Source organism: Rhinopithecus bieti, unplaced genomic scaffold (assembly GCF_001698545.2).
Source record: "Rhinopithecus bieti isolate Rb0 unplaced genomic scaffold, ASM169854v2 scaffold_4907, whole genome shotgun sequence".
In the NCBI taxonomy this organism is placed as follows: domain Eukaryota; kingdom Metazoa; phylum Chordata; class Mammalia; order Primates; family Cercopithecidae; genus Rhinopithecus; species Rhinopithecus bieti.
In genome coordinates this window covers 393994-415962 of record NW_016804501.1, presented here as the reverse complement: position 1 = coordinate 415962, position 21969 = coordinate 393994, and the positions used below count along the sequence as shown (strand labels likewise).

Here is a 21969-nt window from a genome sequence, read left to right as displayed (position 1 = left end):
TTATTTAGCACGATGACCTCAGTCTTTTCCACTTTGCTAATGATGTTCACTAATGGCTATTTCTGGATGGTGGAATCTTGGGTAATATTTTTGCTTTCTTTCTTCTTCTCTTGACATACAATAAAACCATTTTTAAAAATGAGTTTGGAAAGTAAGAACTTCAAGGTCATGATTTGCAGAAAAAATATACCATAAACAGCAAAGACACATTTAAAAAACCAGGACCAAGCTAGAAAATATCTATAGTAGCCAAGTGCAATGGTTTAATTTCACTGCGGATATTTATAGAATAAATATTAAGAAAAACTGAGTTGGCATTTTATTTAAAAAACCATAGGCTATCACAGTGGGCAGTATTTCACTATTACTGCCGCCTGCATAATTAATTTTATTATTTATACTCTTCTGTAAGGATTTATAGGTAAATAGCAGGAGACAACTAAGTAATGAAAAACAAAGAGCATGAAAAGTGGTTCATTGTCAGGCGAATTAATACATGAAATAAATTGTTAGTTTTACACATCCATATTTAATGAGCTTCTAGAAAAACCATTTTATATACATACATATATGTAAAATTCTGCTGGACTTTAAGGAAAAAAATAGATGCTTTTCTTCCCAGGCTGCCAAAATGTAGGAAAATCTCTATCAGTAGGAAGTAAATAAGAAAGAATGACCAAGTATATCCTAAGGTAATTATTAAACACCAGGCCATATGAAAGCCAGAAAAGCTCAGTGACCCAACAGCCCGCGCGAGACACAGCAGTACTGGGCATGCAAGTCTTCACGGGGAAAAGGATGTTACAGGGACCGCTTCCACCTAAACTAAATACAATGAGCAGATGAAACACCTCAAAATTATAAAAGCACGTATTATTAAAATACAGAATTGTAAGGAATTAATTCAGGATACTAGTTTAGTCTCAAAATAAGCAGCATGTCAATCTGCATGTTTTGAGGTGATGAGTCACGCTGAAAATAATCAAGCAGCACAAACGGGCAGGTGAGACTGCAACCTCATCCTTCCAGTTCCCCTCTCTGTGCTGGTCACTGGTCCTTCTTACCTGTCCTTTTAGGTGCTGATACAGAAGCACGTACAGACACTTCCCTCCCCTTCTGACGTGAACAGACCACCTCGTGCTGCCCTCCCCTTGAGTCACCTCGTCTCCATCCTCAGGAAGAGGCATTCCGGCGGGCAGCCCTGCAATACTCGGGTCCTGGCTCACCCCCAGAGCCCTGCAGCCCACTGTGAGAGCGCACCAGAGGGACTCCATTAGTCCTCCACCGAGGACATGGTCGTCTCAGGCTTTTGCTACTACTAAAATCGTACTCTGATGAATATCTAGTGGCTACATAGCCATGTTCACCTACACGTTAGTAAATGAGAGCAGACATCCGGGGTTGGAGGCCTGTGTGTTTTAGACCGATTGCCTGCTGGCCCTCCACATGTACCACATCGCTGGTACAAATGTACACCCCCACCAAGAATAAATGTCTGTCATCTTTTCTTTCTCTGCTTAAGTGACAGCTGAAAAATGGCACGTCATTGTAGGTTTCCTCTGCATTTACTTAATCTCTATTATTAAGGTACCCAAACTTGCATATACAAAATAACATTCTAACAGCCTAGAAATCTTCGTCTTCTCCTAAGTCTTAGACCTGCAGAGTGTTCTGTGTGCCTGTGAGCGCGCTCCTTTCTACTGTAATACGAAGCCTCCCATCGTAACACATTCGCTGCAGCTGAGCTGAACCAAAGCGCTGGAGTGGTGGTCACTACGGATTTCAGGCTCTGCGGTCAACAGACACAATGTCTGTGAGAGGCAGTGAGGGTGAGCCTGTAAAACCGTATGGGCATTTTTACCTCTGTGATTTATTCACACTGAAGATCATTCTTCTACTGGACTATCACAATTTTTTCCTATTTGATTGTAAAAGCTGTTTAGACATACAGGCTTTTTTTTTTCCCTCAAAGTTTTTAAAATTAGTTGAACATAACTGCGGACTGAAAATAGATGATTCTTCATTCTGCTGAAGCATCCTTCCTTTCCTAAGAATTTCCACAACTGGCATTTACATCTGGAAGTGACTCTGATACTGGGTAAAAGTGAGGCTTTAATGTGATGTTTTCCAGATAGCTCTTCATGTCTTAGAACATCCCTTCCTGTTAGCTTGGTGTTTCCTTTTCTCCGTCCTTATTTTTATTTGGATCTGTTTCTGGGGACTCATTCATCCCTTCCCACTGCAGGGCCTGTGGATTTCTGTGCTGGTGCCGCCTTGTTTGAGACGCATGCAGAAGCTTCCTGGCTGGACTGACAGCTCCATCTTGCTGGGTTGGCCGGTGCCATGACAAACACCAGGGTAGAAGGGGCGTCTCTTCAGAAGCCTGGGCCTTTTTGCTTTTAACATTCGAGTCTTTCTCTTATTTTTTCCAGTTAAACTTACTGTAATTACGTTTGATGAAAATTTATGCAAACGTAAAACTTGAGTGAGAGATGAGAATGATCATTTCTGTGAAAATGAAGCTGAATACTTTGAGAAGATGGACAAAAAGTCACCTGCTTTAATAAAAAGCCATAGTGCAACTTGAGGAGGGAGAAGTAACCATCAAGTCCTTGAACTACTGTAAGTCCAGCATCACTTTACAGAAACTCAGACTGGAGGTCAGGGCTCTGCTGGCTGGGTGCAGCTCATGTGAGGACCACAGGACGCCAAGACCAAGGGAACAGCACGAGCTGAGGCCCAGCATATGTTCATGGTTTGGGTCCACACACAGCATGTGTAGACCTGTTTTAACCGCCTATTTTGCTTAAAGTGCCAACTACGAGGCCCGAGAGACCTTCGGTGGCCGCGTAACACTTTATGATCATGTCGACGCTCTATCATTTGTTTCTCAAACTCTCCCCGGGGCTCACAGGAGCAATGGGAAACCTCCCAAACGTTCCAGAATTAACTGCTGTCCCATTCAGAATACGATAGAGTGCTTCTGCTATTTAAATTAATACCCTCATGGTACAAATGGGAAAACTGAGGCCTAGAGAAGCAAAGCAAAGGGCTCAGCGTCATCCAGCCACAGCAAAGCCCAACTGCAAAGGCTGTCCCGGGAAAACGCGCACAAATATTCCGTCGCGGGCGTGCAGGAATGAGGCACAGCCCATGGCTACGACGGCTTTCTTTGCTCGGGGAGGTTGTGGGGACTTGATTTTTCAGTTTTGTCATTTTCAAGTTTCCTTTGTCCCTCAAACCCAAATACTTGTCACTGCTTCCAGCCAGGAAAGCCTCTAGCCAGCTCTCTGGAGAGTCCGAGTGCCTGTGGCCACGCGGCTCCACTGCTGCCTCCCACTTTTGTGACTGTGTGGCAACAGCTCGCTGCTAAGGTTATGGTATGAGCGTCACCTTCACGGACAGTCGCTTCCGGCCTGACCTGTCCGTCTCTCAGAGCAGGCCCCCCTCACTGCCCCACCCCGCCCCCATGCGCCATGCCAGCTGAGGTGGTATCTGCGGCTGCGGCAGCAGCTTCGTCATGTCTGAATGCCTGCTCCTCAGCATACATGTGTGCATACACGTGCGCACGGACAGAGAGCTCGTTCATCTCACATGTCAGTTGGATCCAAGGTACCTGTGCAGGTGATTTCTCCCAGGAAGCACCAGGTGCTTTTGGAACTTCTGCTCTTCACTTTTCTGAAGTTACTCGGTGAATGTTCCTGGGATCCCCGTGGCCCCTTGGATCGAGGTGTAGGGAGCATGCTGGCCAGTAAGACAGTCCCAGCCTTTGCCTCACAGACCTCCAGGTCCACAGGGCATTCACACATGCACAAGCACACACGACTGTGTAACTCAAAACCGTAATAGGCTCTACAACAGAAGTGTGGTAACACAACAACGGGACCCCAGCTTATAAGCGGGGAGTGCGTGGGGCGGGGTGGCTGCCTCTCTGACCTCCTAGTCAGTCTCTGTTTGATCATAAGTCCTCTTCTCATTTCCCCTGCACATTCATTTTAAAGTCCTCTTGGCTTAGATCATGGCTAGCCCAGACACTCATTCTTGTCTTCCTAAGAACCCAAAGTCTGTAACTTTGTATTCTAAGTGGTGGGAAAAACAGGAACCCAGTGTGTGGCCTGTCCTATGTACGAGCCACACCCAGCCCAACATCAGCCTTCAAGTCCTCAAGGGCGGCAGGAGCCAGCGATGAACATGCTCTCTGTGCCAGGGGCCACCTGGCGTCCACTATGGCAGAGGCTCTGAGCTTCCCCAGCCTCTGCTGCAGGTGTCACTGTCACCTGAGCTGTCGGGCCTCAGTGCCACATGGTGGGCACTCACCTAAGACAGGAGCAAAGTTCCTGAATGGTGGTGGCAAGCCATGCACAGGGCGCTGAGCTGCTCCCATGTGTGTGTTTAGGGTCTTGTTTGTATCTAGGAGGTAAGTCATCTGGAGACCATGCCCTGGAGGATGAAGCTGCGTGGGGAGTGGAGGGGCAGGTGCCAGGATCAAGGCCTGGGAGGGCTACTGCGCTGTGGCAGGAAGACAAGCCCAAACACACATTCTGCACACCTCAGGGCCCACCCCTGCCCGTCCCCCTACCTCACCAAGCCTGTGACCCCAGGGCGGGGTCCTCTGTCCCTGTCATGAGGAGACTGTATGGACTGCTGTTTCCTTCTGGGCTGTCACAGGCCTCCTCCTCTCTCCAAGAATACGGCTGCAGCCTGTGAGCCCCCAAAAAACACGGGGAAGAAATGCCCCGAGAACACGGAGTTGCGCCACCTCCAGCCTCGGCTCCGCCGCTCAGAGGCGAGGGGAAAGCCCTGCTCCTGTGGCCCTCTGAGCACTGGGGCAGGGCAGGCGGGGCCCGGCCTGGATCTCAGGATGCATGCTGTGCTTTATGATCGTGAAATTTTCTCCTACAAACGACAAACTGCCGCTCCCTGCAAAGCTGGACTGCAAATCCTAAGACCCTCAATGTGAAAGGCACCTTATAGGCCTGCCAGTCCACTCCTGGCTCCACAGCTCAGGAATGGGAGGAGGAGATGGCAGAGATGCACACAAGAAAGTTCTCGCAGGGCAGGGTGAGGAGCTCCCGACGATACGCACCTTCCCAGTAAGTCCCAGGGAGACCGCGCCATCCCCAGCCCGCTCTCATAGAGCTGACGTTTCAAGTCTACGGCCAAAACGTCCTTTGTCTTGTCTTTGGTGTCCACAGTTGGCAGTGGTTTGAAACGCGGGTCACAGAGCTCTGCTTTCATCGTGGGGCATGAGTCTCTGCAGGCTTTAAACCACGCCTCCTCCCTCACACGCAGTTCCTCTGTCCTCGGGAAAAGTAACTGGGTGCTGTGGAAGCTGACGTGCTCGACGGACACTAGCCCCACCCCTTTCCAGACCCCACGGGGCCCCAGGTTTGCCCCAGCTGCGAGTCTCCCAAAATGTTATCAGTAATGTTAGTAATTTTCCAGATAGCTTTCTCTCCAGTATCCTACTATTTCCCCAAGTGCAAAGCCCACAGTTTAAGTCCTCTTCTGAAAATTACTTTAATGCCTCTGACGGTTGTGCCTTCTCTGTAGAAAGCTGGCTGTTTAATAAACAAACCCATGCATGCCCAGAACATGGAAAATCACACACTAGAGATACAGGAATAACAGGCTGTATACGAAACCCCGTGGGACAGCACTTCTATGAACACACTGGGTACATCAGGGGGAGACGAGGAGCAAGCCGAGAGCAGCCAAGGGCAGCATAACCCGTAGACCTGCTTCTCAAGCTCTCCTGAGCAGGGCTGGGTGGGCCCAAGACAGAAAGGGGCCCCTCAAACCTTCCCCTGTGCTGGCTGAAGCAGGAATTTCAAAACAGTCCACCAACTTCATACACTACATTCACAAAGGCTCGTCAGACACAGCCCATGAGTTAAGGTCTTTTCTTCAAGCAGCTCAGAGGCCTGAGAAGGAACTTCGGGAGATCTGTACAGGCCTGGGCTTGCCACAAACTCAGGTCAAGGCACAGGCTGCTCTTGTCCTCACTGTCACGGCATTTCAAACACTATGGTTATTCTATGAACTTTGTATTTTACCTTGTTTCTTAAGTATAATGGCCACATGGCTGGGTGCAGTGGCTCAGCTTGTAATCCCAGCACTTTGGGAGGCTGAGGCCGGCGGATCCCCTAAGGTCAGGAGTTTGAGACCCGCCTGGACAACATGGTGAAACCCTGTCTCTACTAAAAGCACAAAAATTAGCAGGGTGTAGTGACGAGTGCCTGTGATCCCAGCTACTTGGGAGGCTGAGGCAGGAGACTTGCTTGAACCCAGGAGGTGGAGGTTGCAGCGAGCCGAGATTGCACCACTGCACTCCAGCCTGGGTGACAGAGACTCCATCTCAAAAAAAAAAAAAAAAAAAAAAAAGTAAAATAACAATGCATACCCAAAAACATTAGGAAAATGAAAAAGGTATGCAGAGAAAAAAAATCAACCAAATGCCAATCTGAGAGGTAGCTCTGAGCCTCATAGTATTTTTTTGCACAGCTCTCTTCAGTTTATTATTTTAAGCATAGTTGAGATCCCAATGCATTAATACTTTTGGAAACTAACTACATATAATGAATGTAAAAATATTATCTTGAACTTTAGCATGACGGAACTCAACCCAAAAACTATGACCAGTGTTCCCTCTATTTGAACTGTATTTGTAAATAAATGCTGTTACCAATGACTGATTACAAACCAATAACCACAGAGTAGTCAGTCCATGAATTACAGGTAGTTCCCTAATCATGACAAACCTGGGTAAAGCAATGACTGCTGTCTCCACCTGCAACTGCCAACAACCCGCCACACAGGACCCCAAATTCCACAACAACTTCACTGAAAACCCAGGAAGGTGAAGACAAAGTCATGAGGGACTTTCATCCACGAAACTTCAACAGCACACAGAAGCATGAGGCAGGCAGAACAAGATACTCAAAGGGTAGCAGAGGAAGATGGCGGGCAGGGAGGCATGTGTCAGTGAGGCACCCTGGAACCTCTGCAGATTCCGCAGCAGCTGCACAGCCCGGGCTTGCATGGTGCTGGAGGACCCTATTACTGCCACGCCACAGCCACTCATCCCGTAAGGCTGAGTGCCTGAGTACAGGTTTATACTGATTTCTGCTGGGTTTTACAGTGATTTAGAGCCAAAGTTCTAGCTCTTGGCTCTTCTTGGAAACTGGATGAGGATACCTCCCCCACCTTCTGAGCCCTCAGATCCAAGATGGGTGGGGCTGTGGTAGTGGTCCCGAGTGCTCATGGAGGAGGCTGTAGGCGCTGTGCTAAGGGCTCTGACCTGTATGGCTGATGCAGGAGCATGTGTCTAAAACCCACAGACCCTAACATCAGACACGCATGCTTTCCCCAGCCTCCAGGCACCCAGCCGCCTTACTCTCACATGTGTGTGTCCACTACTCTCGCTGTGTTGAGGGGAGATAATGTTTCAAAACAACTGTACTGTATTGAGGGGCAGGAGAGGGCGCCCCCTACTGGAGCACTTGCAGTTGGGAGGATGGGGTGGGGTGCCGTCAGTACCCAGGGTGGTGGTAGTCGGGGGCCTGAACAGAGTAAGTCTGGGGCTCCTGCAGAGGCTGTCATGGCTCCTCAGTGGTCTTGGGAGCCAACAGCAGGTGGGGAGAAACCAAGGTGTGTGGGCTCTGGTCACCCTGTGGTGAACCCTTGGGAATGTGCCCAGCCTTCTGACCCAGACAGCTCACAATGCGGCCCCAGCATGCCTCGGTTCAGATCACGTTCCCACTAGACCAAGGGATGCTGTGTGGCACAGAACGGCCACTATCAGCCAGCTCCACCATCCTGCCTGGCCCTGCGGGGTCTGCACATAGCTGTTCTTCTACTAGTGATTAACACGGCAAATAATCAGGGTCAGCCCGCCCTGAATTTCTAGTCCTCTGCTTTGCAACAGCTTCAGGGATCTAGTGGACGTGCACGGACAATGCATGTGGCTCAAGCAAACTCAACGACAGGCTTGGCAAAAGGAAAGGAGGAAGCAGAGGGATAGTCCCTCAGTGGGCAGGCATCCCAGGCAGAGCACAGCGCCCCATGATGCCAGGGCAGGAGCTTCATAGGCTGCCAAGTGGGGCTGAGGACTTAAAGGTGTGCGGTCGTCCATCCAAAAATCCATGCAGTGAGGACTGGGCGTTAGGAGTGATCTACAGAGCACCTCAGTTAGCTGGCTGCCTACACCATTCAACACGCACCTCTGTAGCAGTAGAGATGATCTTTGATTTAAATATTCAATGAAATTTGATATGACTTGATTTAATCATTTAAAGATAATCTCAGCTTTAAAAGTTTTTTGGGGGGACACATGCAGAAAGTTCACTCAAATAACTAATTTTTTAAAGTCTAAAAACGTTTAGTATATGCCAGTGCTAAAAGGGAAAAGCGAAGAACACAGCTGTGATGTTTACAAAAGATTGTCCCAAATAAAGAGGAGCTCATGTTTTAACAGCTCATCTCTGGCTGAACCGAAGAATCTAAGCTTTACAAATGGAGTCAGGGCACCAGATGCGCCTGGGAAGCAGACTCAGCAGGTGGTTCCTCGGTTCTGCTAAAGCTTCCTCATTCTGTATTTAACCTCTGAACAAAACAATTACAAAAAGACATGGTGCTGGAACCAAGGCCAAACACTCTCAAACGATCTCCTGCATGGACCTTCAAGACTTACCTTCGATCAATACCATAAAATAATTGCAATCACCGAGAAAAAGAAATGTAATTCCTTTACATATGCACATAATATGCTGCCTTACACTGGAAGGCTTTTTTTTTTTGGAGACAGGGTACTGCTCTATCTGCGGCAGTGTCATCACAGCTCCCTGCGGCCTTGACCTCCTGGGGCCAAGCCATCCTCTTGCGTCAGCCTCCCAAGCAGATCAGACCACCATGCCCAGCTACTTTTTTTATTTGTTGTCGAGATGGGGTTTTAGTATGTTGTCCAGGCTGGTCTCAAACTCCTGCGCTTAAGTGATCCTCCCACCTCAGCCTCCCAAAGTGTTGGGATTACAGGCACCAGCCACCATGCCTGGCCTGCCGTGGCCTTTTTAAAGAAAGCAACTGTGTTAGACAAAACTATGTGTCTCCCATTCTCCCTGTTCTTAACAGCATTTGACTTTGTTTAGGGCAGCAATGTGTTTAACGGAGGCCCCACTGCCCAGCCTCTGCTGTAGGTGGGGAGACCACGGAACACCACGCTAGCCACTGAGAGGTAAGGAAAGCCACTAGGTATGGCTTGGGGGGAGATATTTAAAGAAGGGCAGAGCCAGAACCAGGAGCAGCGACTTGCGCCTGTAATCCTAGCACTTTTGGAGGCCAAGGCAGGAGGACTGCTTAAGCCTAGGAGCTCGAGACCAGCCTGGGCAACACAGTGAGACCCCATCCCTATCAAAAAATCAAAATTAGCCCAGAGTTATAGTGCCTGTAGTCCCACCTAATAGGGAGAGTGAGGTGGGAAGATCGTTTGAGTCTGGGAGGTAAGGATGCAGTGAATCATGCTTGCATCCCTGCACTCCAGCCTGGGCAACAGAGTGAAACTCTGTCTCAAAAAAAAAATAATAAAAGAAAGAAGAGGCAGCCAACTACATTTGCCAGTCCTTCCTGGAATGCAGAACTAATGCTGGAACAGGGCAGCCATCTTGCTGACACGGGGCCAAGCAAAGGAAAGCCTCATGGCACTCCCCCTTGGGGCACGCGCTGGCTCTGGGCTGCCTGCTTCCAAACTTGCTACACTTGGAGGACAGAACACTTGGGGTTTAGAGCCCTGCAGCTGGCTCTGTCACAGGCAGCTGAACACAGGTCAGGATACACACAGTGAGTACTCACAGTCTGCCGTGTACTCCACCTGGGAGGGCTGCACAGGCACACCATCTGCGTTGTGTGGGGTGGGAGTGGAGCTGTCAGCCTGCGCCTTACGAACAAGCGCTGCAAGGGGATGATCTGGGTCCACCACCTTCAAGGGCTGAAAACAGAGAAGACACAGCCTTAGCATTCAGTATTCCGAACCACACGGAACTCTTCTGCTACAAAATGCTCACCTCTAGGACACAGTGTACATGCCTCAGAAAAAACATACACACACACACGCACCCATGTAGGTCCTAACTAGTTGTGGCCAAATGCCCCAGCTGGCTGTCTCAGAGGAACTGAGTAAACACAGGGTTTCAATTTCCAAAATAACTATCAAGAAAAGGACAGATGAACAACTAAGTCCAGTTTGACACCAATTAAACCCCATGCAAAACTTCAAACTGTTTTTCCTTATAGGAGTTTCTGATTTTTAATCACCAACAGCTTTTCCAGTCAAATCAATCAGCAATCATTCCCACAACAGGTCACCCACACTGCACAACTGCTGAAACTAGACGCTTAACTGCTGAAAACTAGACGCTTAAATCTAGTAGACTCCTGTTTTTTATGTCGCAAATGGCAGAGTGGTGTGAATTAACCACAAGATACTGCTGAGTGGTTTCTTCACACAGATGAAAGGAGAATTAGAAGTGGAAACATTTATTTAAAAACAATCTACGACGGTAACAGAGGACTTGAAGATGCATATATTCTAATCCTATAAAATCTAATCCTACGATGAAATCACAACTAAACAATTTTCTTTTTTTCTTTTTGAGACACAGTCTCACTCTGTCTCCCAGGTTTGAGTGCAGTAGTGTGATCTTGGCTCATTGCAACCTCCACCTCCCAGGTTCAAGCAATTCTCATGCCTCAGCCTCCTGAGTAGCTGGGATTACAAGTGCACCCACCATGCCTGGCTAATTTTTGTATTTTTAGTAGCGATGGGGTTTTGCCATGCTGGCCAGGCTGGTCTTGAACTCCTGACCTCAGGTGATCCACCCGCCTCAGCCTCCCAAAGTGCTGGGATTACGTGTGTGAGCCACCGCACCCGGACAACAGAACAATTTCCAAGTCTTAACCAACACTCTACTTATTCTAAGTATCTCAGAGAGTAAAACTGTAATGAAATGATAAAATTATCATGAGCAAATGCTCATGAATTTTATTAGATAGGTAAGAAACCAAAGAAGCAGATGCTTTGTCACCCAGCTAAAAACAAAAATGCAAATACACCTCAATGATGATAAAATGAGATACAACTGTAACACACAAGAATGACATGCTTCAAATTTTCCAAAATTACGTTAGCAGTTTTGTGGTGGCATAAAAAATATAGTTCAACAATGAGATAAAAACCTTCATCAGCTCTTCAAGGCGGTTACACTTCTTGGAGGCAAAGAGAGACGGATGCAGGTAATTCCCATCTTCTTCATCATCATCATCTTCATTGTCAGAGCTGACTCCTGATTCTGAAATCAAAATCACATTTCAAGATTTTGGTGTTTGGTGAGAAAAGAAGTACAAATTAATTATGCAAAAAATTAGAAGCAGCCAAAGGTAGAGCTTCTTGGTTATCTGTCCAAAAAACGCTATTCGTAACTTTTCCCTAGAGTCACCCAAGTTGTTGAGACGAAGGCCAGCTAGAAAGGACTGCGACCTTTGGCCATTTGGTGACTCCTGCCAACACTGAACACCAGCTGGTCTGGGGCTCTGTATGCTTTTTTCTTTCTTTCTTTTTCTTTTTTAAAAAAGGGCAAAAATTGTACTAATTTATGAAAAGTAAAATAACAGCAACAGAAATAAACTACAACAAACCTGAAGATGAGATCTGCATTAAGATTTACACAACTGATTTGAAACTTATTTTGGCTGAAGAGAACAAAATTCAGTGGAAGGGCCAGGCACAGTGGCTTACGCCTGTAATCCCAGCACTTTGGGAGGCTGAGGTGGACGGACCACCTGAGGTCAGGAGTTCGAGACCAGCCTGGCCAACATGGTGAAACCCTGTCTCCACTAAAAATACAAAAATTAGCCGGGCGTGGTGGCACGTGCCCACGATCCCAGCTACTCGGGAGGCTGAGGCATGAGAATTGCTTGAACCCAGGAGGCAGAGGTTGTAGTGAGCAAAGATCGTGCTCGTGCCACTGCACTCCAGCCTGGGCAACAAGAGTAAGACTCTGTCTCTAATAAAAAAAAAAAAAAAAACAATGGAAGATATGTGTGTGTGTGTGTGTGTATACACACACATATGTGAATAGACTTGTCAAAATACCATCTTTATTCAAAATACAGCTAACTGGCTTTTGCAGTAAGAACTCCAAAATAGAGACACTGTTATAAAAATAATAGCTTAAAATAGATAATCCAAGTAAAATGTTCACTTTTGTGGCCATATATAATTGAGCTATACAGCCCTGAACACTGTGGTACATGAATAATCCAAGAGAGGGTATAACTGTTTTCTCTCTGAAATGTTAAGTGGGCAAAATGAGGGCAAAAATTTCCCACCCAGATGATTATGTTCTGATAGCATCAATATTTCATTATATTTCATTTATCTATAAACTATTAACCAAGGATTTAATAAAGGTCCACCAGCAGGGGTAACGACCACGCCTTCGCTGCAGGATTTCAGACACATTCTAGAAATTCAAGTCTGGCTTTCAACCATGCATCTGTAAGAACGTATGTCTTCAAACTTTTCCCAGAACCACTCCCTGCCTGCCACCCCCACAACACAGGCCCAAAGTCTGGATGGAACAGACGCAGTGGGACCTACTTTTTTTCTCATCACTTTTGTTTTCCGCCAGGACGGTGTAACGTCCCTCTTTCATGGCTTTCTGGATGAACTTATAGTAGGGGTTGAGGTAGTGGTCGAAGCGCAGGAAGTCGAACTGGGAGTTCCGGGCCTGCTTGGCCTTCAGCATGATCTCAAACTGCGCTCCCTGCCTGCACACGAAGCTGGCCGTACGCTCGATGATGGCGTGCATTTTAGCAGTTGGTGGCTACGGGAAAACACACATATTCACATCACCCATTTGTGCTCTTGTCCACCGGCCACATGATTTCATTAAAACAAAGAAATGACTCTAGCTTTACTGTCAACTTTAAGAGATACGAGACTTGATGCTGGAAGAGCCAAGGCTGTTCAGACTCCTCATCTCCAAATCTCATCAGGATTTTGCAGGGGAGAAAACTCGCCAGCTGAGGCAGGCCACTCCACCGTGGTACAGACCCATGGGAGGCAACCTCTTTTTGCACCAAGTCAACATTTTTCTATATATCAGGGGTCTTTAAGTTTGGTTCTATGATGGAATTCAGGGGGTTTGTGAATCCTTTGTGTATGCAAATTTTACAAACAACCATTTTTCTAGTGAGACGATACACATTCCATGGTTCTCAATAATCAGAATCACTGCTCTTTCCTTTTTCTTAGCGGGGACTAGTTCTCACAGCTTGGAGGCTCCCTCTTAAAAAACAGCCCTCTGGACATCCAACAAAAGCCACAAGAGTACATACACCATGTCTTGTCTTCTGCACCTGAGCCCTTCTCCTCAGCCTCTGCACAGTTCCTGGCTCACTGCCATTCCCACTTAAAAGCAGTATCCCAAGCTGAAGACCACCTAGGTGTTGTCTGGCCAGAGCAGATAGGACACTCCAGACACTCCAGGTGACTTTCTTCCCAGCATCAAAGCCCTCCCTCATCCTTTCATGTGCTGCTAAGGAGTCACTTCGACGACCCTTGTGCTCTTAGCATTTCCTGCCCCCAAAAGGATCTTGTTAGACCAAAGGCTGAAAGCCACACATCTAAAATACTTTTCATATCAACAAAGAGATTAACACTAGGAAATTACTTGCAAATAAAACTGGCAATTATTCTCATAAAAAATGGATGGTTAAGAATTCAGGGCTTCATCCTTCATAAAATATAAATGGCTTAGTTCTCTAATTTAATTTTTGAACTAATAACATCCTTCACACTTAAAAAGGATAAATGTCTACAATTAGAGTTATTCATTAATCCCCAAATAATTTAAATTCCATGTTAAAGGCCCATTGTGTGCATATGGATCATGACTTGGATTTTCAGTAGCTTTGGCTATTCATTGTTAAAACAAAATATTCCATAAACACATCAATAATTAATGATCCCTTCATAATAACCACCCTTAAAGGAAAATATGATGTTCCCAGTTGAGGCTTTATTGACCAAACCAACTTGTTGATCTAAAATTTCTTAAAAGTTGGCCTATTTGTTATATAATATTACTACTACCATGGTTAAAAAGCAACGTGTAGGTAATTTTACAAAAAAACAAAGCATCTTATGAACATATTTCAAGGTTGGCTACCAACACTGAATGAGATTAAAAAGTACCTGGTTTGGAAAAAGCAATTCTTTACTTTCTTTATTATGCAGACTTTGGGTAAATCATTTTCCATTTAAGAATATCATGATCATTCCTACTACACAATGAGATTTAAAAAATACAGTCAACATATAAATATGCATATGTTACAATGGCCTGAGAAAAGGAAAACTGTTTTTCGAATTTAAATCCAGTGGGGAAGCCTTCTGTTTAAGGAAGCTGACGGAGCTCCAGAAAGGGTCTAACACCTCCTCTCCCCCTCCCTGGAAATTCCATTAATGTGAATTTAAACTCCAGAGGATGCATGGGAAACGGGAGAGAGGTACCTACAGGTCAGAAAACCCACACAAATGTACGGTTTCCTAACAGCTTTGGAAAAGGTTTGAGCTCAGACCCATTGGGGAACCAGGAAGGAGGTGGCATGACACGAAGACAGGGAAATTAGCAAGGAACCCCATGGGCAGCAGGGCCAGCCCTCTCCTCACGGGATTAGGGGAGAAAAAAAATCAAATACCTGCTTTGCCCAGAGCCCTAAATAAGTATCAGATTGAGTCAAAATTCAAAGGCAAAAATACAAATACAGAAGTACGGCCAGGCCCGGTGGCTCACAACTGTAATCCCAGTACTTTGGGAGGCTGAGGCGGGCGGATCACGAGGTCAAGAGATGAAGACCATCCTGGCTAACATGGTGAAACCCTGTCTCTACTAAAAACACAAAAAATTAGCCAGGCGAGGTGGCAGGCGCCTGTAGTCCCAGCTACTCAGGAGGCTGAGGCAGGAGAATGGCGTGAACCCGGGAGGCGGAGCTTGCAGTGAGCCGGGATCACGCCACTGCCCTGCAGCCTGGGCAACACAGCAAGACTCCGTCTCAGAAAAACAAAACAAAACAAAACAAAACAAAAACAAATACAGAAGTACTAGCAGTAAATATAGGAAAATATTTTCAAACTCTTGCGAGTGGGAAAAGTCTTCCAAAATAAGCTTTAAAATTCTGAAGCCATAAGGAATAGAGGAACATATATCACTCTATACTTAAATTCTGCACAGAGAGTCATACAATCACTTACAAGACAAAGCGTGGGGAGAAAACACCTGGAAGACACACTGGGGACCAAGAGTTACTGCTCATCAGACGTCAAGAGTCCTTACGAATCCAAACAAAAGGCCAATCACTCCACAGCAATTCAAGAATAAATCAACATTTTTTCCCTCCCCACCCACCTTCCGTGACAATACAGTACCTAAATTATGATGAAATAACACTCTAATCTGCACAGATTTGATAAAGCTTAACTTCAGTGGTTCAGCGCTCTGCAGTCGGTCCCTTGGCTGGAACCCCAGGCCTTACTCTCACATATCTAACTTAGGGCAGTTACTCTTAACGTTCTAAACCTTAACATCTGGAAACAACTGTATCTGCTTCATAGAGTTATTTTTGTATTTTTATTTTTTTGAGACAGGATCTGGCTCTGTTGTCTAGGCTGGAGTGCAGCAGTACCGTATCAGCTCACTACAACCTCCACCTCCAGGGCTCAAACCATCCTCCCACCTTGGCCTCCTGAGTAGCTGGGACTACAGGCATGTGCCACCATGCCTGACTAACTTTTTTTATTTTTTGTAGAGGCGGAGTTTCACCCTGTTGCCCAGACTGGTCTTGAACTCCTGGGCTCAAGCGATTCTCCCACGTCAGCCTCCCAAAGTGCTGGGATCACAGACGTGAGCCACTGCACCCGGCCTGTAGAGTTACTTTGAGTATTAACTGAGAGATACGCCTGAAGAAGCACTTAGTACAGTGTCTGGTACACAGTAAGTGCTCCATAAAGGCTGGTTCTATGTTATTATTCATCAACAGAGTAAATGTTGCACATAACAGCAACTATCAAATCCTTCCCTGCTTTTCTTCTGTCCATAACGTGTTGGAGCAAGCACATTTCCCTTGGAACCATGCCCTAACAGGTCTGGGACTACAGGCATGCGCCACCACACTGGCCTGTTATTTTTACTTGTTTGTAGAGATGGGATCTCACTACGTTGCCCATGCTAGTCTCGAACTCCTGGCCTCAAGTGATCCTCCCACCTTAGCCTCCCAAAGGGCTGGGATTACAGGTATGAGCGACTGTTCCCAGCCTGGGGTGCTATAATTTCTTTTTTTTTTTTTTTTTTTTTTTTTGAGGCAGAGTCTCACTCTGTCACCGGGGCTGGAGTGCAGTGGCCGGATCTCAGCTCACTGCAAGCTCCGCCTCCCGGGTTTTACACCATTCTCCTGCCTCAGCCTCCCGAGTAGCTGGGACTACAGGCGCCGGCCACTTCGCCCGGCTAGTTTTTTTTGTATTTTTAGTAGAGACGGGGTTTCACCGTGTTAGCCAGGATGGTCTCGATCTCCTGACCTCGTGATCCGCCCGTCTCGGCCTCCCAAAGTGCTGGGATTACAGGCTTGAGCCACCGCGCCCGGCGGGTGCTATAATTTCTAACTACTTCTTACTCTTCATCCAAAAGCCTCAAGGATCCTGTCATCATTAGGTTCTAAATCAAGTTAGTTTAAAAACCAAGAACCTCCTAAAGTACCTGCTGTTTTTCCCAATCACTCCAACCTCGTCAGTGAGTCAAACCATGTCCTGCCCCTGAGGCAGCAATACTCTACTTAACCACAATTCAACAATTCTGAGGCCTAGTCACCAAAACACCTTATAATTCAGACACTTCTGTTTTCTACATTTTCTCCACTAACATGGACACCATAGTGTATAATTTACACAATGAATTACTGCCAAAAAATCATAATAATTATGAGAATGAAATACTGACACTACCACAAAGTAAATGAAAGATGCAAATGAGAGACTCAATCAAGCACTCAGTTTCCACACAGTCAAAACAACATTCAAGAGGCCTTTTTATAATAGCATTAGAAGAAACTCTAATGATAAGATAGCAAGCTGCTACACACTAAGACTTACTTTGCTCTCCAATGAGTGACAAGTGTGTTTGATCTGGCAGACTATCAAGAGCTTAGTGATGCTTAGTTTGGCTGAGAACACAAAGCTATTAAATATTTTAATAAGAATTAAGGCAACAAAATTCTCTTGTACCTCTATATTTAAATTTGAATAAAAATTTAAAAAATCTTTAACACTAAAAACAACATTTCATATAGTCAACTTCACATAAACTTTTAGCATTAAATATCAGATGCAGCACTTAGCATTTAATAAAATGGAGTAACTGATTTTTAAAGCTTCATGTTAATGTGTCATGCATAATAAACATATTTCAGAACAAACAGGAATACGACATATACTAATACATGGAAAAATATTAATACAAGTCTCAGGATATCAACTCTTTGGGTAATTTCAGCTTTAACTATAGCAAAATCATCAATACTAGAAATGGAGAAAGAAACAGATGTAGTAATAGAGTTTGGATCTATGTCCCCACCCAAATCTCCTGTCGAATTGTCATGCCCAATGTTGGAGGTGGGGCCTGGTGGGAGATGAATGGATCATGGGGTGGATCCTTCATGAGTAGTTTCACACCATCTCCTCAGTGCTGCTCCCGTGATAGACAGCGAATGAGCTGTTGTGAAATCTGGTCATTTGAAAGCGTGTAGCACCTCCCTGCCTCCCTGCTGCTCTGGACATGCTAAGACATGCCTGCTCCCTCCTCACCTTCCGCCATGAGTTAAAGCTTCCTGAGGCCTCCCCAGAAGCAGATGCTGCCCGGCTTCCTGTACAGTCTGCAGAACCGTGAGCCAATTAACCCTCTTCTTTATAAATTACCCAGTCTCAGGTATTTTTTTATAGCCATGCGAGAAATTACTACCAATACAAGTAGTAATTACACTAGGCAAAATCCAAAAAGTTATTTTACCCATATTTGCAGGAATAAAAGAGAGAAAGAGGATATGTAAATGAATAAGGGAAGAGAAGGAAAGTGCTGGAGGCAGGAATTAAAAGGGCTATTTTTATATTGCCCTTCATCACATAATGAAGGGTAAGAACCATCAAATTCACGCTGAACTCAATGAGACTGGCAGCAAGTGATCGCAGTGGGAGGTGAGAGATGCTCTTTCTGTGCCGAGCTTTCCCGGCATCTGCCGTGCAGGTGATTCAGGATGTGGGACACAAAAGAATCGAGAATGCCTGCGTCTATGCCACTTGCAATCCAGTTACGAAAATGTCCAAGAAAAAACTTCCTGCTAGGCACGAACACTTAAGAGTCCTTCCCAAGTATACACACGCAACAGAAAAGATTTTCAACTTCCCTAGTAAACGTATAAAAATCCCATAAAGCATGGTGACTGAAGATGGCATCATAGTTAAGACCACGGTTCCCAGTTGCCCTTTATTAGCTAAATTCTTGACGTTCCTAAGTCTCTGTTTCTTTATCGGCACAAGAGGGAGAGTAAACAGCAGCTCACTTACAGGACTGTTAGCATTAAATAAGATTAATATGCAAAAAGCAGCTTAGTATGTGACTAGAATGTGGAACTCCCTCAATGGATATTCAGAAAAAAAGGAAAAATCCTGGTTTGGGCTTTAACACCTGTTATAACTTAATTTAATGTGACACAACTGAAATAGCAGGAAAGGTCAATGCTGAACAGACAGTAACCAGCTGCTAAGCCCTCAGATGAGGAAAACCAGGGTAGAATTCCCCTTCATCAGTGGAAGGGCAGCCTGGGCCTGGAGATGCCACAGGGACCTAATCACAACACAGAAAATTGCCAAGAAAATGTAACGTGAAGTGCCCCCAAAAATCACACTTTAAAAAGCCAGAACAAAGCAACGTTACTGAAATCAACGCTGTCCTGAGCAAGAGTGCTTTTGGATCTATGTGTGGGTAACAGCCCACTTGCCACTGATTCTGACTTGGGGATTCAACTATATGGCCGCTGAAACACACCCAAGTCCTCAAGTCCCTAATGCTCCAGTCTAGTTCAAATTTTGCTATAAGTCTTCCCTTTTTCTTTGAGGAAAATAAGTAGGGTGTGATCTTTTTACCCATTAACTCACAAAGCATTTTAAAGCATTACATGCCTCAAAAGCAGCTGTAATCATCATTGAGCTTTCCCACAAGCAGGACTGAATCAGGATAATTAATAATGACGACAACTAGTGCTCGTGAAGGACACATACCAGCTCCACGTCAGACGGAACGCTCAATCCTAAGGGGGCAACGAAGGGCTCTTCATTTTCCTCTAAATTTTCAGCCTCATTTTTTTCTGCATAAAAAGAAAATTTAAAAATTCAGAACAATGCAGGGAGGAAGGCACCTGCAGCAAGACGGAAGCATGTGACTGGCTGTCCCTGCTTCTTTACCTTCTGTTTTACTTCTAGAAGTCATTTTCAGCTTTCTCTTCTACTTACAACGCAAGTACAACTCACTTTACAAAATTCCAAATGAGGCGGGGCGGGGGGTGGTGGGGGCAGTTGCGGCAGGGAGGTATGGTGCAGCAGAAGGAGTGTGTCTAGGGTCAGACTGCACGGCATTCCCTTGGTACACACAGGGTTCTAGGACCCCTGCGGACGCCAAAATCCACACGTGCTCGAATTCCGCTTTTGGTCCATTTGAACCCACATATACAAAGAAGCTGACCCTCCATATATGCGAGTCTCACATCCCTCAATCTGATCCCTGTATGGCTGAAAAAAATCCTCATATAAGCGGACCTATGCAATTCAAACCTGTGGTCAAGGGTAACTGTAGTTAAACTCCTGCCCTGCCACTTGTTAGCTCCAGGATTCTGCTGTTCTCTATTTCCTCACAGGCTGTGAAGTCATCGCATCTACTCTCAGGGCCAAGTGGGGCTCAGGTGAGATAGCCCACCTGAACATCTCTACCATAATCCCCCGCACTTAGCAGATGCTCAGTCCATGTTCCTTTTCCCCTCCACATCTCTTTCAGGTATGTACGTAAGTATTTAATTGGTATCGCTAAGATTTTTCTCCAATTATTTCTGTGGATTCCTGGCAGCATGACACAACACAAGGTAATCAATTCCTAGATAACTGATTTTCATCTCTGAATTGTGAACTACCTGGGTATAACTGTCAAGATTCCTCCACCCAAGCAAATTACCTCTTTCACAAATAATCAATTATTTTTCCATTTCTGTTTATTCATTAACCATTCACTTAACAAATATTTGTCTACTACGTGGTAGACAAGGTACTACACATTATCCTTTTGTCTTCTAAGGTACCTAAGTACATCTCAATAACTCAGATGATTACCAGTTTAAAAAGACACACTGAAATGTACAAAATATCACAGCAAACTTTAAAAGCTAACTTTTTTAAGGATTTCAATGATCTACTGAGGTTCTTATTTCAAAACAGATGATATTAAAGAAACAAACCTTAAATCTTCATCAAAATAAATGTTTCTATCATACACAGTAAAGGCTCTTGAAGCGATCAATAATTTGCAAAGATCTCCTGTCAAGCCTCATTCTGTGAAACCAAGGAGGAATTTTAAGCAGGTTTCCTGGTATATAAAAACGTGGGTATTCCAGTCTGATCAGCTACACGTTGATTACAGCCCCTATGAAGTTACAATTATTTAACACTGTCCCACCCATTTCTGTGTGAGTCCCCTGTTCTTTCAAAAATCAGAGACAAAGCCGGGTGCGGTGGCTCACACCTGTAACCCAGCACTCTGGGAGGCCGAGACAGGTGGATCACCTGAGGTCAGGAGTTCGAAACCAGCCTGGCCAACATGGTGAAACCCTGTCTCTACTAAAAATACAAAAAATTAGCCCGGCATGGTGGCACATACCTGTAATCCTAGCTACTTGGGAGGCTGAGGCAGGAGAACTGCTTGAACCCAGGAGGTAGAGGTTGCAGCGAGCTGAGATTGTACCACTTGCACTCCAGCCTGGGCCACAGAGCGAGACTCTGTCTCAAAACTCAATCGATCGATCAATCAATGAATCAGAGATGAATGAGAGGGCAGAGATTTACTACTGCTTTTTAAAAAGCTCCCTGTAATTAGTAACCCTGTCGTTCAGCTTCAGTAACCAAATGACACAGTAAGATTAGAAAATACCAGAAACACTGGTCTGCAGCGATTTTCTATTGGTAAAATGCCAAGCAGCAGATGTTTCTTTTTTCTCAAAATCTCTTTGGGAATGAGGCAGGAGTGTGTGTTTAAAAATGCAACTTTTTATATTCCAAGGCAGACTGCCTTAAAAAAAATAAGTAAGGCTGGGCACGGTGGCTCATGCCTGTAATCCCAGAACTTTGGGAGGCCGAGGCAGGTGGATCACTTGAGGTCAGGAGTTTGAGACCAGTCTGGCCAACATGGTGAAACACTCTCTCTACTAAAAATAGAAAACTTAGCCAGGTGTGGTGGCGGGCGCCTGCAATCCCAGCTATTCGGGAGGCTAAGGCATAAGAATTGCCTGAACTCAGGAGGCAGAGGTTGCAGTGAGCTGAGATCGCACCACTGCACTCCAGCCTGGGTGACAGAGTGAGACTCTGTCTCAAAAAAATAAAATAAAATAAATTTAAAAATACAACTTTTACTACATTTTCCTAAAATGGAAAAAATGATTAAAACATTGTCTAGGCAAAAAGGCTTTCCTTAATGTTAAGTTATTCACAAAAATAAAGGCATTTTAATTGAAATAGCCTTTTGGGATGGATGGATTAAACAGATTTGTTCTATTCTTATATATACCTTTATTTACAAAAAAACCCAGCTTTAGTAGCACAAAATAAAA

General features: G+C 45.3%; 1 protein-coding gene across 1 annotated transcript in view; it reads right to left on the bottom strand.

Annotated features, from left to right (window-relative positions):
* SFSWAP (splicing factor SWAP) overlaps positions 1–21969 on the bottom strand; it is a 95243-nt gene that overhangs the window by 66434 nt on the left and 6840 nt on the right. The window contains 4 exon segments of the mRNA XM_017868819.1: positions 9847–9982; positions 11230–11342; positions 12653–12878; positions 19382–19467. Coding sequence (XP_017724308.1) covers positions 9847–9982; positions 11230–11342; positions 12653–12878; positions 19382–19467 — 561 coding nt within the window.